This window comes from Perissodus microlepis, chromosome 13 (genome assembly GCF_051167445.1).
Source record: "Perissodus microlepis isolate ML-2025 ecotype Zambia chromosome 13, ASM5116744v1, whole genome shotgun sequence".
Classification (NCBI taxonomy): Eukaryota; Metazoa; Chordata; class Actinopteri; order Cichliformes; family Cichlidae; genus Perissodus; species Perissodus microlepis.
In genome coordinates, this window is record NC_140473.1 from 2,504,459 (window position 1) to 2,528,004 (window position 23,546).

The 23,546-nt window shown below is 40.9% G+C and overlaps 1 protein-coding gene across 1 annotated transcript in view; it reads right to left on the reverse strand.

The window, feature by feature from the left end:
- Positions 1–15,247, reverse strand: part of ttc27 (tetratricopeptide repeat domain 27) — an 84,335-nt gene extending 69,088 nt beyond the window's left edge. The window contains exons 1-4 of the mRNA XM_084947743.1: positions 14,924–15,247; positions 7,828–8,011; positions 5,339–5,462; positions 2,364–2,507 (exon numbers count right to left, since the gene is read on the reverse strand). Of these exons, the coding sequence (XP_084803869.1) occupies positions 2,364–2,507; positions 5,339–5,462; positions 7,828–8,011; positions 14,924–15,017 (546 nt within the window). The 5' untranslated portion in view covers positions 15,018–15,247. The remainder of the gene's footprint in view (positions 1–2,363; positions 2,508–5,338; positions 5,463–7,827; positions 8,012–14,923) is intronic.
- Positions 15,248–23,546: the final 8,299 nt, after the last annotated feature.

The window sequence follows — 23,546 nt, forward strand, 5'->3', positions numbered from 1 at the left end:
TAAGTTACCGGGCTTTTCCTGTCTTTCTGGAGGGCTTATATTTCACTAAAAAAAAAAAAAACGATCTAATATGCATGTCCACATAATTATGCATTATTATAATATTTTTAAAAAACACACGCTGTATTTTAAAGAACATACATTAAGAAGCAGATTATATTAGATTTATATTTTAAATAAGACAAAATTTGGATTTTACAGCAGTAAAATTATTGTATCTCTACAGTTTAAAAATGTAATAAGCTTTGCCCCTGCACAGAGTGGATAGTGAAACAAATGGAATCATCATAAATACATTATTTCATATTTATTACTTCCCCCTCCTCATTGCTTTATTATTGTAGCTCTAGTAATAAATAATAATGTAAGGATTCTGGATCAGCACCGTGATGCCCATAGTATATACAGTATTCTGAAGAAGGTCTAAAATGTCACTGTGTGTGCGTGCATGTGTTTGTTTTATGTATATGGATTTTTTTTAATTATTACTCATGATATAACATTGTCCAGACATGCCTGGTAAGGACATGAGGAGGAAACAGTAGGAGCTGTGTGAGGCTACTAAAGGCAGCGCTATAACATTTTTCTGTCATCATTTTATTATAGATTAAGTGCAAGAGTTGTTAGGTGTGGATAATTAGATTATAGTTTATTGCAATAGCAAGTTGTGCCTTGTTCTCAGATAGACAGCAAGTGGAGAGTGATATATGAAATGATGGGATGGAAGGAAGAGGAGAAGCAAAGAGTGATTCACAGGCAGAGCCTAAATTATTTCTCACAGTTTTTTGTTGCCTTATGGTTCCAAGCGCTGTCACCAATCTTTGCATTTTGTTATTATCTCATGATACTTGTTTAATCAGCTACCATCTCTCCTATGGTCTACAGTCTCAGATCAACACAGCCCTGCCCTCCAGCACTATCAGCAGCAGGAGCAGCAGCAACCCCTCAACAGCAACATTGTACCCATCAGGTAAAACATAGGCTACGTTTGCTTTGCCTTGTTGCCACCTCACAACAGTGATATAGTATGATGCGATCCCATATTAGATTCTTGATGAATGTGTGTTGTTGTTATTCAGCCTGGTTCAATGTGCCCCTTTTTAACTTTGAGCACCCGCCCCTTTAAACGTCTCTACACGGCCCTGAGTTACAATATACAATACAACACAAGCACCTCCCACCGTAAACCCCCCCAATGGTTCTAAGGCTACGTCCACACGTACACGGGTATTTTTGAAAACGGAGGTTTTCCGTTTTCGTTTTAAAAAATAATCCCGTCCACACGTAAACGCAGAAATGAAGGAAAACGCTGCTAGGAACATGCCAGAGCAACAGGTGGCGATATATTCCTAACCGTGCAGAAATGTTGGCCAATCAGAAGTCTAGAAGCCTCGGTGGGAAAAAGTAAACAAAGATGGGGCATAGAAGCAGAACCGAGTCGTATGTGTGGAGGGACAGTAACTGTGTGTGTATATGTAAGCATTTAAACACTGCAGAGAGTACAATTAACAGTAATAGTATTGTAGAAATTCATTTCACCGAAACAATAACGCGGCGCACAGTGTGACGTCAAAAAAGGCCCACACCTTTGACGCTGTGTTTTCTCCGTTTTTCTCGTCCACACGTATACGCAAAAACTGAGTTTTCAAAAATATCCACCCTGGCCAGAGTTTTTAAAAATCTCCGTTTTCAGTGACCGAACACGCCGTTTACGTGTGGACGAAAGGTGCAAACGCATAGAAAAATCTGCGTTTTCAAAAATACCCGGGTACGTGTGGACGTAGCCTAAGACAAGGCACTGCGTGTGTGTGTGCATGTGAGAATGTGTGTGTGCGTGTGTGCGTGTGTGTGTGTGACCTCCTGCTGACGAAAAGGATCATAAAAGCAGGAAGCTTACAACACAAGAAACAGATCTTTCAGATAGCATGAATCTGCAATAAAACCTCCCCCAGCACAGAGTGGCTGGAGAGGTGGCCAGGAACAAAGGAATAGCTTTGATCCTACTGCTTGAACCAAGACTGTACAAATTTAAGAAACCCAAGGACAACATTCAACAATTAGACTTAACAATTACAAACACACATCCTATCGATGTAGTGACCTTAAAATTTATGAAGTAGATGTGAGTTGGTCTCCAGTTTTCATCTCTGGTGTAGATTGTGTCATCAAGTGTTAGCATATATTTTTGGATGGATGGATTCGTTATGTATGGAAACAACACAATGACTTGTAAAATTGATTTAAAAAGATTCTGCAGGCCACGAGTAAACATCAATGAAAATTATTATTATAATGCATATATTTATAATGAATACATAAGTTCAGATAATTCTATGATCATTGTAACAGAAAGACTGACTTACCTGAAGGCTATCCATCTTGGGGAAGCATTTGGTGACAATTACCCTGGCCAACAGTAGGAGAAAGGGGTTGGCCACCTGGCTATACACAGATTCCCCATCCAGGAGCAGGCTGGAGTGGATGGCATCAACCAGCATCTGAGGCTCCTAGTCAGGAAATTAGGATTAAGTCCTCACACTGACAAATGGCTGACAAAAATGAAGGTCTGACATTAGGACTGCTTTCTTACTATTGCTGAGTCGCCGCTGCTGCTTAAGCCTAGCTCTGCAAATCAACTTTTTGTTGATTAGAAGCCTAAAGGCACATTAAGGCACAAAAAGGACCTGCCTATTACACTGCAAACACTACGTTAGATGGCATTTCAACATGTTTTGTCAAAGTCGTTCGTCATGCAATACAGCTGTCCACCCACTGAATGACAATTGTTTAGCTAGATCAGAGTCAGCCCGAGTTCAGCTTTTACTGAAGTTTCCCAGTTTTACAGCATGTTCTCTTCTCAGGTGATTGTGCCAAGCATACATGCAGAGTCATTTCAGTTACTTAAATTCATTGTGTCATCCTCTCCGTCACACTCTCTCGTCTCACTAACATGAATGAGAGATGAAATCCAGGCTCCCCTTCACAACAACAGTGCAAGAAAAACTCATTTCTCAGCAGGTGCTCAAACTTGTTTATTACCATCACATTAAGATCTGTTCTATGCAAGTGTCCTAGCAGCCCATGACTAAAACGTTTTTTAGATTTTTTTTTTTTTTTTACCCTTCTCCCTAGTGTGTGTGTAATATATATATATATATATATATATATATATATATATATATATAGAGTCTTAAGAACATGGTAAGGTCACAGTTCATTTGAAAAAGATCATCTACATTAATCGGACTCAGAAGTGCATTTAACTTTTTTTTAAAATTTTTATCAGAATTAATTCCACACGATTGAGCCATGTTTGTCCTCCCTTTCACCCATGCTGCCACGCATGTATGGGTGACCTGCTTCATACCGCAGCCTCCTTCATGTGACAGCAGAGATAAATCACTGACACCAAAGAAATTACTTTGATAAAAGGACTGGTCCTCTCTTCTGGTGTTATGGCAGGGTGAAATGCTCTATTGTGCTCACAGTACTGCAGTGCCAGGGGGAAGCAATCTCCTAAACCCAAGTAATTAGGACTCCAGAGATGCTTCAGTACTGAGCTCTAGTCCACAGAGCTCCGTCTGGCTCTGCTCGATTCAGGTCACTTTATACACCAACTTAAAATGAAGCTTTGACCCCTTTGACAAGACTATGATTCCTTGATGTATTTTATAATATGCAAACTTACCAATCAGTAGGAATTGGGATGTTATTTAGATTGTAATTTAAAGTACCTTACTCCTTCAAATAATAACTTAGTCAATTAAAAGTCTGCTCTCATAATTACACTATATTGCTAAAAGTATTCACTTCAATATGAACTCGAGTGACATCGCATTCTTATTCGATAGAGTTTAATATGATCTCAGCCCATTCTTTGCAGCTATAACAGCTATAGCTTTTCTGGCAAGTGTGGGAGTGCGTTTATGGGAATTTTTGATCATTCTTCCAGAAGCACATGTAAGGTCAGGAAATGATGTTGAACGAGAAGGCCTGGATCGCAGCTTCTGCTCCAATTCATCCCAAATCTAAATCCTGACTCTAACAGGTCTTTATGGACCTAGCTTTGTGCACTGGTAATGTTGGAGCACAAAGGTGCCATCCACCAAACTGTTCCCACAAATTTACAAACATGAAATGTTTGTCCAAAATGTCTTGGTATGTTGAAGCATTAAGTTCCAGTTCCTGTCACTGGAACCAAAGGACTGAGCTCAGCTCCTGAAAATCAAGCCTATAATCTTTACACTTGGACAGTGAAGTCACACAAGTACTTTCCTCTTGGCAACTGGCAAACTCAGACTCGTCCATCAGATTGCCAGACAAAGAAGAGTCCAGTGGTGGCATGCATTACACCACTCCACCTGCCTAGGTGATGTAAGGCTTGGACGCAGCTGCTCGGCCATGGAAGCTCTTTCATGAAGCTCTTTACACTGCTAATCTGAAGGCCACATGAAGGCCTGTAGTGACTGACATCAGCACATTATACACCTTAGTGTTTGCTGACCCTGCTCTGTGATTTTACATGGCCTACCACTTTGTGGCCAAGTTGTTTTCATTTCCAAATACTGAGCAGTATTATAGCTCTTCCACTGCTCAGAGCTGACCGGACGTGTTAAACAGATAGTTTAGCATCCTATCACATTACCGGTGGAATTCACTCAGCTCCTGAAAGTGCCATTCTTTCACAAATGTTTGCTGAAGCAGTCTGCAGGCCCAGGTACTTGATTTTTTACACCTGTAGAAGCAACTGGAACACCTGAATTCAATAGACTGTGTGTGTGTGTGTGTGTGTGTGTGTGTGTGTGTGTGTGTGTGTGTGTGTGTGTGTTCTAATACAAAAGCACAAATCTTAAGTTGATTTGGTTCTTTAGGATTTCTGTTAAACAGCAGAGTGATGCTGCATGGCAGACTTGAAATTTACACATCTTTACTTTGTCTCCAAAAGCAGGGGTTTTTTTCCATTTCAGAGATTTTGCTGTGCAAATTCTGCTTTGAAATTCAATAATGCAATAACCTTTATACAATCAGTAAGGTCAATCAACCTCAAACAACCTGCATCCCCAAACATGAAGAAAATCACACATATCTGTTTCAGTTTAGCTGACACTCAGCTCCTTTGCTTTTCCCAAAAGACTATTCAAGTTTCCTCTATTACAGTTTCACCGTTTAATTTCTAAGCTAACTGACTTAATTCCAATATATGTTGACATTTACTGATAAGCCCATGAAAAAAAAAAAAATATCAACAAAACCTTGACAAAGGTCGGTTCAAATTTTCGCCAGCCTATAAATCACTGTAGAACGGACAGGATGATGAAGGAGAAGGAAGAAATCATACCTGAGATGACAACAGGGCTGGGGTCAGCAGATCACAGATATCGAAGGAGACCGGAGGACCGGTCCAGTTACTCTGGGCAAACATGTGGAGACATGAGACAGCCAAGGCCAAAACTGCCAACTCCCTGCAGCCAGAGGGACAAGACACACAGCAGATTTACTGCACAGAAATATTGCAGAGAGATTTTTCAACAATACTTTTCAGAAGTGAGAAAAACAAGTGAACTTTTTTTGAGAGATGCTCACTCAGGTCTTTAGGAAAAAAAACAGACTACAGCCAGTCACTCTGGCAATGGAAGGGACAACCATCGACATGTTTTGCTGTATTTCAATTAGGATGAGAAAATGATGGAGGGTGATGGAAGAGACAAAAAAGGACCGAATTATGAGGGGTGAAGGAGGACGAGAAGGAACGAGAGCTGGATTCAACATTTACTCACGTACAGTTCTGCCCTGAGAATGAGAAGTGAGAGATGTTAACCTGAACTTATTAAAGAATTAATATTTCATGCCAAAAGGAATATTGGGGGTGAATGGAGAGAAAGAAACAATGATTTACACTGTCCATCTCTGGGTCACCATGGACATCTTAGTGTCCTCAATTCAGAAAACTCACTTTTTTAGAAGTTTACAAAAGTAACAACAGAGATACTCGTTGACTCTTCAAGCTCTAAGCTGCCATGTCGGTGCTCAGGCTTGATTGACACATTAATACTGCAAGGTAATAGAAACAGACTTTCCCTGGTACCCATTGCTTACAAGGAAAGGGCAGGCTTTTTAATATTAGCATTAAAAATAGAAGAACCACAACTTAATTACTTTGTCAAAATAGGAAAGTGTTAAAATGTGGTATAAGGTAGCTGTGCCTAGTGTGACTGCGCCCTGAAAGTCTAGATCTTGACATGAGTATACTTGGATGTAGGAAGATTAGGTAACAGCCACAAAAGGCTCACCTGTAAAAACAGGTGATAGTGTTTGTCTTTATGAACAAAACTCAGTTTTTGTACTTTGCTGAATTTACATCAAATGTAAAAAATAACTGAAGTTAACATGCATCGTCTTAATTTATTTTTAGTGCAGCTCAAACAAAAGCCAACCACACCAGATATATGCTAAACACATATTACCAGCACAGTATATTTGCTGTTAAGTGATTCATGTAGAAATGAATGACTGAAGGGAGCTTGGCTCACTACTGTTGTGCAACTCCCCTGAAACTCTCCATCTAATTTAGCATGAACCATATCAGCCAGATTAAATGGGAAAGGTCTTTAAAAGCCCCACAGTAGTAATTTACAGTAGTTTTTGCAAATACTGATATTTATAAATGCAAATAATTGAATTATTTAATTATTATTTTGGTTGGCATAGCCATAGAGTTTAGAAAAGTCTATGAGATTCACATAAGTCATACTATTCCCAGTGAAATAAAATCCAGCCATGTGGTGTGTGGATTTCACATGGAATCCAAGAAGTCACTTGGGTGAGTGACGAAATGTTTATCAACGTCCAGATCAACACAATCTGCGATTTCCTTACCTGGATAATTGAGCATGCAGAAATGCCAGTAATACACAATAGCAATTTTCCGATTCAAATCGATTTTTGTTTGATTAATGCAATACTAAATGTTGAATCGATTTTAAATATAAATATATTTTGCCAGAAACGCCAGAATCTCAGCTTAAAGGTCATGAAACATTTCAAAAACTGCCAAAGAGTTAAAACACCAAACAACTGAAAAAGCAGGTAAATGGATTCCGATCAAAGATGTAAACACAAAGCACGACCCAGCTGCACATACATGGACACGCCGTCAGTGCTGAAAGCCGACAACTCAAAGATTCTGAAGCTGCAGGTTTTGTCACTCGGACCAAAATTTGCTGAACCAGCAGCAAAAGAAGATCAAAACTACGCTTCCCATTTGAAAAACATTGTCATGAATTCTCTCTTACTTTTGCTGTTTTGCATCCATCACGGTTAAAAATCACACTTCCTGCACAGTCCTCTCTTGCTCAGTGTACTTCAAGACCAGTTTGCCATCAAAAAGCCGTTTTCTGTATTATTCGTTCACTTATTATGCACCAGTCTGTGTTCACTGCTGGTTTTTTTTAAATGATGGATATGACTTTGTGGGGATAGGTTAATTGACAAATCTAAATTGCCCATAGGTGTGAATGCGGGAGTGAATGTGAGTGCGAATGGTTGTCTGTCCCTGTGTGTTGGCCCTGCGACAGACTGGCAACCTGTCCAGGGTGGACCCCGCCTCTCGCCCTATGACAGCTGGGATAGGCTCCAGCGCCCCCCGCGACCCCGAAAAGGATAAGCGGAAGCGAATGGATGAATGAATATGTACTGATAAACGATTAGAATTATAATATTTCTGACTGAGTCAAAATCAAAGTCCACTTGGAGATCGAATTGAATCAGGACCTTGTGAATCAGAATTGAATCGGTTATAGACATCAAGTGACCCAGCCCTAATAGTACCTGCTGGTCTGGTTATCATTGGTGCCATCGGTCAGGTACAGTAGTAAACGTCTCTCCAAGTAGGACTCGACGTTCTCCCCTTCGTGGTAGTCGCCATGTCCGTTGAGCAGATCTGTCACTTCCGTGCTCAGCAGAACTGCTTCAAAGTCCCCTTCCATAAGGGACTCCAGCAGAGGGCCTGCCTCTGGAAGACAATATGTTTGGAGAAGTGAAGTTTACCGTTTGGTTTCTGTAACTAAAAAAATAATGCTGTGTACTGCAGTTAAGGAAATTTGGATCAAGTACATGAATGACGATCCCAATATTGCCAGGAAATATCATACATTGCTTTAATACAGCATGTTGTGAATAAGAACAGACTTTTGTTTATTGCCAAAAGAAAAGAACATGTTTAGTGTCACTGCTTCTTAGTCTAGAAAAGACTCATTTGCACTCATACGGAAAACCCTCATACTCCAAGGACCAAAGAACATTATACCAACACAGTATTGACCATCTCATAACAATTACATTGTTTCAATGTTTACAAAAAAAAAAGCCTAGTGACTGGTGCAATCATAGACAGGCAGAAAAAGGAGTGTGTGTGTGTGCTAGAACAAGTCTTTAGCAGTAATTGCAGTTTTAGAGCTTCAGATGTCTGTAAAACATCTGAACTGCCATCTTCGGGTCTTTCCATCAGTGTTCTGTGGCGCTGAGTCCGTGTTTTGACGGAGTCCGTTGCAAACTTCTGCTGAAGAAGCTCCATTGTGGTTCTGGCAATTTGCTATGTGGTGTTGAACTCTAAACCATCACGCCAGCCTTTGGTAACTGGTTAGACCTGAAAGATCAATGCCTTGGACACTCACTGCTCAAAAGGATATTCCAACGGATAAGAGGGGTTTTTTTAGGCCAGTACTGATATTAATACTTGCAGTTGTCAAGCTGTCAAATGATGTCAAACACTGTTTGACTTCTTTTGCAGCAAACAAAGAAACAGGTAACACCTTTTATGCAATGGCAATTTTATTTATGAGTTGCATTTCATGACACACAAATTCACTGTACTTAACATAAATGACAGAAACAAAACTATGTAGATCTGCTATACCCAAATCCAAAAACAAAAAAACAATTGCTACAAAGAAAGTGTAGTTTAAGTTTGTGTGTAAAGCTGAATCGATTGGTCTGATTTTTTGTTTTTAAATCCTGTCTGGTCTGGCAGCTTTTGCAATCAGAACTGTGATCTGACTGCACTGTGGCACCAAACACATTTTGCTCTCTATAATGAGTCTTTTCTTTAAACCCCTTAAAAGAACAAGAAAGCTTTGCTTTGCAAAATCTAGCTGTATAACAATGTAAACAGGGACAAAGTTTGATGTTGAAACAATGACCAAGCCCAAGTTGACATCAGTGGTGCTAATGCACTTATTTCCACTGTAGCCTTATTCTGCTATAAACAATCCCCTACCTATACTGCATACAGTGTGTATTTACCTTGCTAATGCTCCAAAACCACCGTACACTTGTGAGATAAAGAGGACATGCTGAAAAGGCTGATACCGAGATGATGAAAAATGTCGATTTATTGAAAGACAGAGGGCAGCTGCTGGGCCACCGCTTGCCAACAAGAAATAATTGTGTTGCCCGAGTGCTCCGTTCAACATCTCCCCGTCTTTCATTAGCTTTTTATTTGAGCAGGGAGACTGGCTTGGCTCATTAGCATTGATTACTTTGTGTTACCCTGGTGGAGGGAATAGAGGGGAGGAAGTAGATTGTGCTCTGAGCTGCATAACAAAGCCTGGCCAAGTTGAGAAACAGACAAGATTGTCTCCATCACAAACCAGGTGTGGACAATAAATAACCTAAACACTAATAACAGATGTGTCATGTCAGAGAACCTGTGCCAGCTTCAATGCTCTCTACAACCATTTTTCTTTCTTTACTTTTTTTAAATTAAAAATAAATAAATAAAATATCTCTATATCCAAAAGAGGTTTGCTTAGTTGATTTCCAGACAGCTCACCATGCCTTGAATGCTAAAATGTATATTAGTTTTTTTTTTCCACTGCCCACCGTTCAGTGGCATTGGCAATTACTACAAAATTTGCTCTGATACTTTTTACTATGTATTTTAAAAGATTAAAATATACACAACTACATTGTGTATCAAAGTTTGTTACGTAGGGGGCTGTATAGCTGCAGACCAGTCAGGGTGCCAATGCTGACCCATGTCCACTGCTAAAGCGCCAAATGTTTCCTGAGGTGGCACTCATTGTGAAAAGTTTGAGAACCACTGCGCTATACTTTGATTAGACCGAGTAATCAGAGTTGATAGTCAGCTGCTGCACCCTCTCACGGCACCAACATACCTTCACTTTTAATTGTTTAGGGACAGGTTACAATCTGCTCTAGTCAGAGAATGACAATGGTAGACTGCAGCTGCTTACTGAGAATTGCTGCTGTTTCTGTATAAATGATATATCTGTTCATCAGACATGTTAAGTGCTTTTCCCATGTTACTGTGAACCTGAATGAATCTGTTAGAAACAATAAGACGATGCATCCCCATTACCAATGACATGCATCCTTGAATCCAAACACCATAGTTTTGTCAAAGATAGAAAACTATTTTCATGTAGGAATGTGAGCCTATCCCACATGCCCACATCCACAGGTCAGTCACATGATCGCTCAACTGTCCCCTTGGCTTTAATAAATGCTTGCAGTGTGACTGGTGCTGTAAAAGAGGTGTGGAGATTTGACTGCCGATCTAATGAAACCCAGGGGCTGCCATAGTAGCGCAGTGAGGTGGGAGGGAGAAGACGAGAGGAGGAAGGCTCTGGCTTTATGAGGGGAAAATGAAAGCCTGAGGTATGGCCACATGTTTAATGACATTTCAACTACTCTTCAGGTCTACTGACGAAATGGCAGCAATTATGGAAAACAAGGCAGGGGCCCTCAAATTAGTCCATAATTCATAAACGTTCAGGCATTGAGCTGCAGTTAATAAGGAAATGGTGAATAGAATTTGCAAAAGCGTACAGGGCCGAGAAGCAATATAGATTCAAGATGAAAGATCAGGAATAGCTCACATGGGAACTCCAATTTCTCTACTGTGTGAAAAACTAAAAAATGCACACAGTCACAGGCTGCTTGTCTTTCTTGAAGCAGGGCTGTCCATACAGCTTCGATAATCTGCATAAAAGCTCAATCAGCTGCATTAGCCTGGCTTTAATTCTGAGTGTTATGTTCTACGATCATCTACACCCTACACCACCTCTGATACGACACACTTTTGGGAAATAATGCAGAAGAAGATGTCAGTTCATCATAAATCTTGCCACAACACTTCCATGGTAATAGGTCGAGGGGATATAAGAACAATGGTTTATGAAATATTACCTGCCAAGAAAGTCAAGCAATCTCATTTGGCTCGACACAAGCGGTGTCAAATTAACTTACTCCTATAAATTCTCACATAAAAAACAATCTAATGCTTCAGATGAAACCAAGATTGACTTGTACCAGAGTGGTGAAAAGTATGGAGTAGGTACACACGTTTGGAAAAGGAAAGGGAGCGCTTATAATTTGTCATTGGCAAAGTTATTGCATGGACATGTATGTCTGCCAATGGAGCCAGGCCAGTAGTGTTTCTTGCTGATACGACTGTTGATAGCCGGATGAATTCTGAAGTACAAAGGGCTATGCTCTCTAATGAGATTTAGCCAACTGCTGCAAAACTGATTGGATGCCACCTCACAGTGCAAATAGATAATGAACCAGAACATATTGCAAAAGCAACCCTAGAGTTTCTCAGGGCAAAGAAATGGGATATTCTTCACTGGCCAAGTCAGTTAGCTAATCTCAGAAACTAAAGACGGCTGGAGTCTTTAGTTTCTGCCTGCTAGAGCTATCCAAATCTTGCAGTAAATTATTTTTCAAATGATGTTATTTTGTCCAATTAATTTTATCAACCTGTGAATGGAGGACGATGCATAAAACTGTTATAAATACAATACTTTGGCTTAACCCCTTGAATTAAAGATGAAAGCCTATACATATATGGTTTCATTTCAAATTCACTGTATTAGTATTAAGCATTCTTTTGTTGAACTGTGATTTACATGGTTTTGCAACTGATTAATTGCCAATAGGTCTTGTTTATTCATCCAAACCAATAAATGACACCAAACATGAGCCAACAGAATAGCCAATTTCACATTGGCAAGTTTTTCTTAAGTTAGCAGAGTTGATTTTTTCATTTTTAGTTGTGCTGCTCAACCCACATGCATTTTCCTTACTACGGGGAAATACACAGGGTTTCCAGCAGTATATGATTTACTGCCAAGAAGCATTGTTACAACAAAGACATAATTAACCAAACACAAATTTCCTTACTTTTTGTGCTAAGTTTATAAAGAAATCAGGGGTGGCTCAAGATTTATGCACAGTATTGTAGCTTGCAAACTATTTGGCAAACATCTTAAACTGTTAGATGAACATGTTAGCTAAATGTAGCTGCTATGTTAATTTCTTCTTATAGTTCTCTCTTTCTCTTATATTAAAAATAATAACACTACGGTCGGACATGCGACTGTTTTACGCATCGGTTTGTTAGCAACAACGACATTAAAACCATCGTGTGGCTCCGCCATCCGCTTGTTTATTTTCCGCATCAACCTTTCACAATAAAGCTCAACAACCTGTTGAGACTTTCCAAAATAAAGAGAAATGATAACAATATACATTATTCTCAAACATCAAATTTCATCAAACAAATTACCTCAAATGAAAACATGAAGTAACTACAAACAGCGCTTACACTAAACATAACTGATAATGTAGTTGTTGAATAAAAGTATGCAGTTTCAATTTAAAGTATCAAAGAGTGGCAGTTAAACTTAGGTAAGAGTACAAAAAACTGTTACCTGAATACCTGTACAATAAAACAGTGGATCGGGTAAACAGAAAGACCTCTCGATCTGATACGAATAACAAGTTTTTAAGAACAAATTTTTAACAAGTCCATCTGTACAAGTACATACATCAAATAAAAAAAAGAGAGAGAGCAGTGCCTGCGGTTTTTTGTACCAAATTAATTACATCTTCAAATGTGCATTCATCACATGAAACCATCAACAGACTTTTCTTACCAACAGCATGAACACATCTCGCAATGACAGTGCAGAAACGAAACAGTTTTTTTGTATTCATACCTGGATAACATATAAAGATCATGACAAACAAATTTGTGGCACTGATGCACAGTTTTTCAGCTACATTTACTGATTTTCCATCTATGTTTTTTTGTGTGAAAAAACCCAAAATAAACTGCATATGTAAGCAAGCAGATGCAATGGTGTACAGAGGACTTTTCATTCTTTGTACTGTAGGGCACCTTAGATGCAGCAAACTACAAAAACTCTAGAGCCAGCTATGAAGAAAAGGTGTCTGATGACGTTAAATGGAGAGAGAAAAAGTATCTCTTTCAAGGATAAAACAGAAACCAGTATGACTGTTTCGGGATCTTGCAAAAGATCACAGCACTTACCCATGCCACTCAACCAACAAAGCCCATAAGAAGACAGTGTGGATGTCAGAGAGATGGACGATGCCTGCACACATCCTGGCACATAGAGCACCTTAGCAGAGCGCATCGAACCATTTACAGCCCGAGAACAACAGTGGTGTCACTCACTGTGAGCTGTGTCCAATTTAAAGACATATCTGTTTCATTTTCAACATAGAAAACGTGTCACACCAAAATCAAATGAGGTACAGGTCATTAAGTACTTACCTGGCTACAGTGGGACCCTGTAATAAAGAGCCATCTCTCGTTTCCTTCATTGTTTTAGGCTACTTTATTCCACAGCCTCAGCCTTCCAGTATAACAGAGCATCTGGGGTAAAGTCTGACTATTGCTATGCAGTCCAAAGCTAATGCTTTCCTAAATATTTCAATCTGGCCATTTTATTTCAACAGAAAAAAATGACTATCATGTTACCTTTAAACTGACAGTGAAAGGCTCTTTCACTCTTATAAGAAATGGTCTTCCAAGAACTGGATAATAGATTTACAGCTAGTTGCTGAATATTGTGCTTTAAGACTGCAATTTTCGTCTCTACCTAAAGTTTCTTTCATATCTCCACTGACAAATCACTCCAGTTTAATTAAATGCTAATGCACTGTCAATTACTGCGGCAGAAATAAGACGTGGTCTAGGAACAAACCGTACTGAAGTCACATTAGAGACGGGTTATCTAGCAGGAATCTCGCAGTCTGGCTATTTAAAGCCTGCTGGTAACAAAGAGAGCCCTAGTTAAACAGACAGCACTGTTTAATACAGGATGTCTACCATTGGGGCTTTCTGGCAGTTGTGGATTAGTTTCAGGGTTCTAAACGCAGCTGACAGATGCGGCTCGAGTCGACTGGACGCAGGTGTATGGAAAGAAGACGTCATGCTAGACTCTAATGATAAACCCTACCAGGGAAAAAAAACAAACACGCTAGCTTTAGTTCATAGCTTTTCAACATAACCATCTAGTTTCCGTCCAGCTACGTCTCCAGCGAACATAGGGACAACTGGGCGAACTAAAGCTAACGTTAGCTAATGTTTAATTTCTTTTAAATCGACTTCATCATTTACTGAAAATCAATCCCAGTATAAGATTAACGCCGAATAGCATAGTTACATACCACATTTTAAATCGCTTTACAATATTACAAGACGCAATAGCTACCGCTGCCCACAAGCAATGCAAGTTTTTACTGCCAAAAAAATAAATGGGATTTGGTGTGACATCCACCAGAGCGCGAATGACACGTACCGTAGCTAAGTTTGCTTAGCAGACATTACATGAACATGAACTCATTTAGACTGTTGCTCTAGCACTCAACACTTTTATTAAGACAACACAGGAAGTCCTGTCAATACCGTTAAAGATTACACTTAGACCAGAGCTGTTACCGTCAAATACTTCTACATTTTAAATGTGCCTTCGCTTGGCAGGCAAGCACAACCTGACAGCTTTGAGAACCTGAGACAAAACTAACCTCGTTATGACAGTGTCAATAGCTACGTGGTGAATAAAGGAGCAGAATCAAGCGGCTGCCTCACCTGCAATACTGAAAATGTTCTGCTTCCATTCCGCTGTTTCACTGGCAGTTAAAAACCCTCGGAGTGCTGCGATCTCCACGTCTAGCGGCGGCATGACTGAACGGATTTGGTTCTTGCCAAAGTCAAGCTGGAGCTGCTGCCTTCAGTCAGGACGGTCCCAGATAAAAGCCAGCTATAAAGCGCTGTACTAACGAGCCGATTCGGAGCGTCTCAATCAGTGATAAAATGCTTATTTCTGCCCATGTGGAGCAAGCGGAATCAGTGAGCAGCCATGACAGATCCGCGTTGCATTGTGGGAAAACTAATCAAGGCGTGCACAGAGATGCAGAGCATTTCCCGTCTGCACATGGCCCGGGGATGTGGAGGAGTCTGGGGGGTTTTGTTGTTGTTTTTTTCAGGATATTAGTAGATGCTACGACATTCTTTGGTCCTTTCGTGCTGTTCGCAAACTGATTAACCTAATCACACTGACAACAATGAAATAACATACAATAATAAAATACAGGATAAGGATGGGGCTTATTGTATGTTTATAAACAGGAAAATTAATTTACATCTATGAATGATTACGGGACCACGTCAACCATCGACTGTCTAAAAATAAGTGTGCTATACTGCACTCCTCAACCAAACATGGTTCACCCCCTTTGAGTAAATTTGTATTTAAGAATATATTTAATCAAATATCATTCCCACAGTAAAGAAGGTTTCACAACTTTCACTGTGGTTGGATACTTACTTTTTATCTATACACGTATATGATATGCACCTAACAAAAACGCAAAAAATGACATTCGGAAAAGAGGTGAATTTGTAGGCTCAACTAATTCACCTGGCTTGAAATCCCATTACTTGAGTAGATTTAGCCGACATTAAACTTTGATATAGTCCATAAATACAGTAAACTTGACTTCATAAGTTAATGTGTCAAGTAGTTAAGTGTCAATTTAGTAATATAAGATTGATATTGTAAACATCATAATTTGGAAATATCAAAAATAATTATATTTCATCTTTACAAATTAGATGTTATTATGGTGAAATTAATTATCCCTTATACATCAGGTGTTACAGATGCATGGATACAAAAAAAAAAAAACGTCAAAAAATTATATTTTGTACCTGTCAAACTGTCTTGTCTTGGCATTTACATGTATTCAACTAAAGAAATAAGAATAAATTGTTTAGAATAAATGAATTCTTTATTAAGTTGTCAAACATTTAAAAGAACAGAATTGTACAATAACTCAACTCACAATATCTCACAACAAATCATCTCAATACTTTTTTTTAAATAAAAATAAATAAAAGTATAGTCTATAAAGGATGTCACACTGGTGCCAAAAAATAAGGAGAAAAATGTGTTTTTAATTATAATTTTATTTTTTAATAAAAATGTAAATGTGTGTACTGTCCTACCTGTGCAGATAGATGCATGGATATATGCATTATTCCGTATATGTATTGCTATTAACCTCTTCTCTGTTTTAATCTGGTTTTAGGTTTGCGTAAAAGTATCTGGTTAGATGACTGACTTGATGTTGCTAAGACAGTTTAACAGAGGTCTCCATGGATCTCTGCTGTTCAGCTGAATGAGCATACACACCCGGAAGTCAAGATCAAAGCAGTGGAAAGAAATACTTTGTTTTCTAAAGATAGAACCTAGAGGCAAGATATACAATGAAAAGAAGTGGGCCCAGAATGGACCTTTGAGTCACTCCACAAGTGAGTGGTGCTGTTGTAGAAGTGCAGAGAAACTTCTGTTCGTCAGGTATGAATTGAACCAAGTCTGAACTGTGCCTTGGATTCCACCTTCATGTTCTAGATGAGACAGAAGGATCTTGTGGTCCACAGTCTCAAAGGCAGCTGACAGACAGAAGCACTAGAACTGCAGGGCTAGTAGAGTAAACGATTTAAAGTAGATCATTAAAAACTCTCAAAAAAAGCAGTCTCTGTTCTGTGCTATGATCTAGAACCTGTAAGCTTAAAAATTAATTGATTTGGTTTAAAACAACTTTTTCAAGGACAGAAAGAACAGAAACGATAATTTAGATATAGGTCTGTAGTTTGAAAGATCAGCAGGGTCTAGGTTCTTCTTTTTATTAAGTGATTGCAAAACAACATGTTTAAAGGCAGCTGGAATACAACCAGATGCAAGAGAATTGTTTATCAGAGCAAGTATAGTTGGTCCTGTTGAGTCAAAAGGCGAACACAGTCTGATAGAGAATATAAAGATCTTATATCCTGAACCATCTCCTTTAGAGGACGGACTCACAGGCTCAAACTGCTCAAGCTTTGCTGAGAGGAGGTGCAGATGGGAGTGCTTCAGCCTGAGATGATGAAGGTCTGAGAGCAGAATTTTTTTCCACAAAAAATTTGTAAAAAAAGTTTTCACAAAGTGCAGGACAGAGCACAGCATCACAGCGGGATTAACTATTGAATTAAACACTTTAAAGAGAAAATGAGGCCCATAACTGACAAGTAAACAGACTTTTCATATTTGACTGATTACTGATACTTTGAAAACAATATAATACGTAGGCTTTCTAATGAGACCCAGAGCTTGTCCTTTTTTTACGAGTTTGGAGACAAGCAAAGGATTTTTCTTGTATTACAGTATGATACCTTTTCCTGCATGAGAATCTTTTCTCCGCAGCTTCCACAAAAGTCATGTTATTTTCCAAAAACTATCAAAGACCGTGATTATGTACTGTTATGGAAATTTTAACAACAACCTGCAACACACCCGGTGATTGTAATTTGAAGTGGGTTTAATAAACATATTGCAATGTGGAGAGAAAAATGCTAGCCAAACACTAGGATCATCTCTGAAATTTGGCCACCGCCCTCACATCTTATATACCCACACAGACATTCAAACAAAGAACATTCCACAGCACATCACGTATCCCTATACCTTCAGTCCAGCCCATCCTTGACCCCCTCCCACTCTAAGAAAAGTTACGACCACCAATCACCTCCCTTGAGCAGGGTACCTGGATGTCTTCAACTTACTATAGGCTCTCTGTGAAGGTGCAATAACATTTCAGGCCCACTTGTGATAACATTCTACATGCATGCATACAACTGGTGAAAGGAGTGATCTTGCTGTACTAAAGTGAGGAAGTGGTATAATAGAATAGAATAGAATAGAATAGAATGTCTTTATTGTCACTATACAGTTGTACATTGAGATACAGAGCATCTCCAACTCAATCCAAACATCATGTACATCATGTACAAATATACAATCCGGTGTAAAAAAGTAAATATGTAAATAAATAGTGTTATGTATAATACAGTACGGGTTATTGCTCACAGAATTTGGTATTACACAGTGTTGGTTTATAGAGGGAAATGGGGAAATGGGAAAATGGGGGGGGGGGGGACTGTGTCATCTGTACGTGTATGAATTAAGGGTGGTTATGGCCTTTGGGAAGAAACTGTTCTTGAGTCTGTGGTTCTTTGTGCTGATGCACCTGTAGCACTTCCCTGAGGGAAGCAGGCTGAACAAGTTAGAACCAGGGTGGGAGCTGTCTTTGATGATCTTTGCTGCTCTGCTGAGGCAGCGGGAGGAATAAATGTCCATCAGGGAGGGGAGAGGGCAGCCAATGATCTTCTGTGCTGCCTTGACTACACTCTGAAGCCTCACTCTCTCCGCCTTAGTGCAGCTGCCGTACCATATTGTGATGCAGTATGTTAGCAGGCTCTCAATTGGCAAGCGGTAGAAGGTCAGCAGCAGGTTGTTGGCCTGGCACTACCTTCCAAACGTCCAGCTCCAAGTACACTTCAGTTTGCCTCGGCATCTCAACTCAACTCTCTCCTGCTTACTCTCCCGCTCCTTCACTGACACACACACACACTTTTGAAATGTGCTCTAGCACAACCAAAGTCTAGTTTAAGCATAAGGGTTTAAGCATATTTAGTTATCATGGTTTGATACCATCATAGGGAGGCTCGCGGCTCTCCAACGGGAGATTGAGAGACCAGCGTCAGAGTGTTAAAGAGCAGCTTGAAATTCTTCTGGGCTGCTCGCATGAAAGTGAAATCAACAAAATCAACGTCGTAATGCGGACACCACCACGGCGCCAGCTGCAGGCCCAAGGCTGGAGCCGAACAAACACTCCCTGATAACGACTGTGTGATGACTATTCTTCCCATCCCATGCAAGGCCACCTGGGTTGGCTGGCAGACTGTTTACTTAGCCTGATAGGGTGAGGGACACTGTCTCAGCTGAACTCTGGACACGCACACACATACACCTACACTGATAAGCACTCACACATCCCCCCTCCCCTTCCAACGCCTTCGATGCTTACCTCCCCCATGATGTGGACATCGGGCAGCTGGCGGCGCAGTCGAAAGATTGCAGCAGTCCCGGATCAGATGTACACACTGTGTTTATCGTGTTATGGTGTGTTATCCCCTACCCTACCCTGTGGCTTGTCATGTCTTTCACAATGTTGTGCTGTGGCCATTCATGTGCTTTTTTGTGCAGAGGAGTTTTTTTGTTTCCTGTTCTCGTGCTGTCCTACCATGGAAGCACAGCATGAGTGGAGGTCTCTTTTTTTCCTCTTGTACCCTCCCGTTGTTGTGTACATTTCAGTCTTGTTTTCTGTAACGCTACCGATCTCCGACTTGTAACCCCATGTGATGTCTGTGTTATGTGTGTAAGGTCGGGGGGGGTCCCATTTCGCTGCAGGGCAACCTGCTTGTGACAAATAAAGCTTTGATTGATTGATTGATTGATTGATTATCCTACAGACAGCCAAGTGTGAGTATGCCCAGAGTAGAGAGTCCAGCACATGAAGTGCAAACCAAAAAGCCTGTTAAAGTGGAAATGGGTATCCCCTTAATGCCTGGTGTATCATATTTGATATTCACAGTTTTCTGCATGAGCTGTGTGTTTTTCTCCCCTGAAAAACCAAAATAAATTTCACAATACATTTTAAGCAATTTTTAAAAATGGCAGATGTAGCAAATATGATACAAATTAAATTTTTTATATGGAAATTAAAATGTTATGTCCTTGGTGGCAGAGCCCCTGGTGTGGATGAGGTCCGCCCCAAGTTCCTGAAGGCTCTGGATGTTGTAGGGCTGTCCTGGTTGACACGCCTCTACAATGTTGCGTGGAGATCAGGGGCAATACCCCTGGACTGGCAGACCGGGGTGGCGGTCCCATGTTTAAGAAGGGGGACCAGAGGGTGTGTTCCAACTACAGGGGGATCACACGCCTCAGCTTCCCTGGGAAAGTCTATGGCAGGGTGCTGGAGAGTTTGTCCGCTAGTCGAACCTCAGATACAGGAGGAACAATGCGGTTTTCGTCCTGGTCGCGGAACACTGGACCAGCTTTTTATCCTCTCAAGGATACTTGAGGGTGCATGGGAGTTTGCCCAACCAGTCTACATGTGTTTTGTGGACTTGGAGAAGGCATTCGACCGTGTCCCTCAGGGTGTCCTGTGGGAGGTGCTACGGGAGTATGGGGTGTCTGGCCCATTGCTACGGGCCATTCGATCCCTATACAACCGTTGCAAGAGCTTGGTTCGCATTGCTGGCAATAAGTCGGACTCGTTCCCGGTGGGTGATGGGCTCCGCCAGGGCTGCCCTTTGTCACCGTTTCTGTTCATAATTATTATGGACAGGATTTCTAGGCGCAGCCAAGTGGCGGACAGCTTTCACTTCGGTGGCCTCAGAATCTCGTCTCTGCTTTTCGAGGATGATGTGGTTCTGTTGGCTTCATCGGGTGATGGCCTCCAGCTCGCACTGGAATGGTTCGCAGCCGAGTGTGAAGGAGCGGGAATGAGGATCAGCAGGCCATGGTTCTCAGCCGGAAAAGGGTGGAGTGCCCACTCCAGGTCGGGGATAAGTTCCAAAAATAGTGTTTGGATGAATAGAGCACGTTGTATAAAGCACTGTGAGTGCTTGAGTAAAATAGCAAATAAGAACCAGTCTTTTTTACCATCTTCTTGTTTCCATCAGAGAAAGGAGAGTGCAGCTTAATTCCACCCCATGAGATATTTGCAGCAGCAAAAGTATGACTACACAAATTTAGATTCTTCACCAAGTGGGAAAGGGTAGAAGATGCATTGAAACTGGCCCTCAGTTCCTCCAGCGTGTCTTGGGTTTTTAACCAGGTTCACTCCTGGCACCACATTTCAGAAACATGTCATAGATCATCATCACTGGCAGCACAATTTTGATCCTTTCACCTGTTTCTTTGCTTTAATTTTATTGTATAATTTTCTTCCCCATACTAAACTGGAGTATCACAGTCTTTGGTCATTCCTGCAGAAATATGACATGTAAAATTAGCTGTTGTTTTTTTTTCCAAGTGTTAGCAACCTAATTGTCTTAATCCTAGCAAGTCTTAAAACAATGCTTGAAACACAAACAAACAAACAAAGACTCTCTGTTCAGTTACTCAAACAAGGAGAAGCACATATTTCCTTTATAAGACCAACTAAAGCAGTTCAGTTGCAGAAGTCAGCAATTAAGTGGTGATTACCACAGAAATCTTTAAACTTGCATTCACTGAATTCAGTCTATTTTTATAAAATAACACAGGCCAGTGTCTATGTTTTAAGAACTGTGCTGTGACAGATATGGAAATAAGCAGGACACAGAGATATAAATAGTCCTTTGACTGATATTTATTCTTGGCAGCCTAATTATGTCACATCATTGGAGCCAAATGCAGCTTTTTGATGTGGGTGTGTTATGAACAAAGCAGTGTTCAGCTTTGTGTACAACCACCTCAAACAGACAACTGACAGATGAACCTTTTTTGATAGATACTACTCGTAACAGCATACCGATACGATGCAAAATAACGTGTTACTGATGTTATTTTAGGGGTGCAATTTAGAAGTTTTAGGATATACATATAATACCTATGACTGTGCAATTCCATAATTTTCTGTAATAACAGGAGTTATCCACCTTTGGAGAAAGCTCATTTCTGCAGCTCGTATCCACAGTCTCATTCTTTCAGTCATTATCCAGTCATTATTCAGACCTTGTGACCACAATTGCTCTCACGAACAAGACCCTGAGATACCTGAACTCCTTCACTTGGGAGAGCACCTCTTCCTGACCTAGAATGAGCACTCCACCCTTTTCTGGTCAGAACCATGGCCATGGTCTTGGAGGTGCTAATTGTCTTTCCGGCCCCTTCACACTTGGTTGCAAATTACTCCAGTGAGAGCCGGAGGCCAACAATCAATGAAATCAGCAGAACCACGTCATCTGCAAAAAGCAGAGCTGAGGTCCTGAGGCCACTAAAGTAGAAGCTTTCTGGCCCTTGGCTATGCCTAGAACTTCTATCTGTAAAAATTCTATGCAAAATCAGTGACAAAGGGCAGCCCGGCAAAGTCCAACACCCACTGCGAATGAGCATGATTTATTGCGCGCAATGGGGAGTGAGTTCTCACTGCAGTGGCACAGGGACCAAATGGTTTGCAATGATGGGCAAGATATCCCATACTCCCGAAGTACCTCCCACAGAATACCTGATTTTTAAGCTTCAGGTTTGACTAACAGATGGATTATCCTCTCCAGTACCCTGGCATAGGCTTTCCCAGGGAGGCTGAATAGTGTGATTCCCATCTAATTGAAGCACACCCTTCAGTCCTCCTTCCTAAAAATAGGAAACCACTACCGCAGTCTACCAATCCAGAAGCACCCCCTCATATCCCTACATGCCGTTGCAGAGGAATGTCAACCAAGACAGCTCTACAAAATCCAGAGCCTTTAGGAGCTCCAAGTGAATCTTACCCAACCTAGGGGACCTTCCACCAAGGACCTGTTTAGCTGAGTCAGTGCACTTGCTCTAGTGATGTACGAGTCATCCCTCTCAGTCAGCAGTGCCCTATCTGTATGATACACGATGTGAATAGAGCACTGTTTTTGTTTCCACTACTAACAGAGCCAAACTCTGCTTGGCCCAGCTGCAAAGTGGTTGGTACCTGTCAGAAACCCTCCAACAAATTAACCAAGACTTCTTGGTTAGATTGGTTAGTGTCTTCACCTGCTTGACGGGTCCCTTCACCTTCAGTGTTCTCCAAATAATTTGGGGATTGCCATGACCACCAGCCACTTTGCAGCCACAGCTTCATGTAGCCGCTTTAACAATGAAGCTACTGAACATGATCCATTCAAACCATTCAAACCCAATCTCCCCAATTATCCTTGGAAGTCTGTTCTCTTGAAGCTCTGCTGTAGGTTGGAATTGAAGATCTGACAGACTGGGACTACTAGACTGCTAGATGCTCCCAGTGTATCCTCACTAAACGTCTGGGCATCCCAGGCCTGTCACCACCACCAGATGGTGATCATCCATTCATCTTCCGCTTATACAGGGTCGGATTACAGGGGCAGCAGCATAAGCAGAGAAGCCCAGACCTCCCTTTCCTCAGCCACCTCCTCCAGCTTGTCTAGGGGAACACCAAGGCGTTCCCAGGCCAGCCGAAAGATATAATCTCTCCAGCATACCCTAGGTCTGTCCCAGGGCCTCCTTCTGGTGGGACATGCCTGGAACACTTCACCCAGGAGGCGCCCAGGAGGCATCCTTGTGAGATGCCTCTGCTGGAAGTGGACTGGGGCATCTGCCAGGCGTTCCCAACGC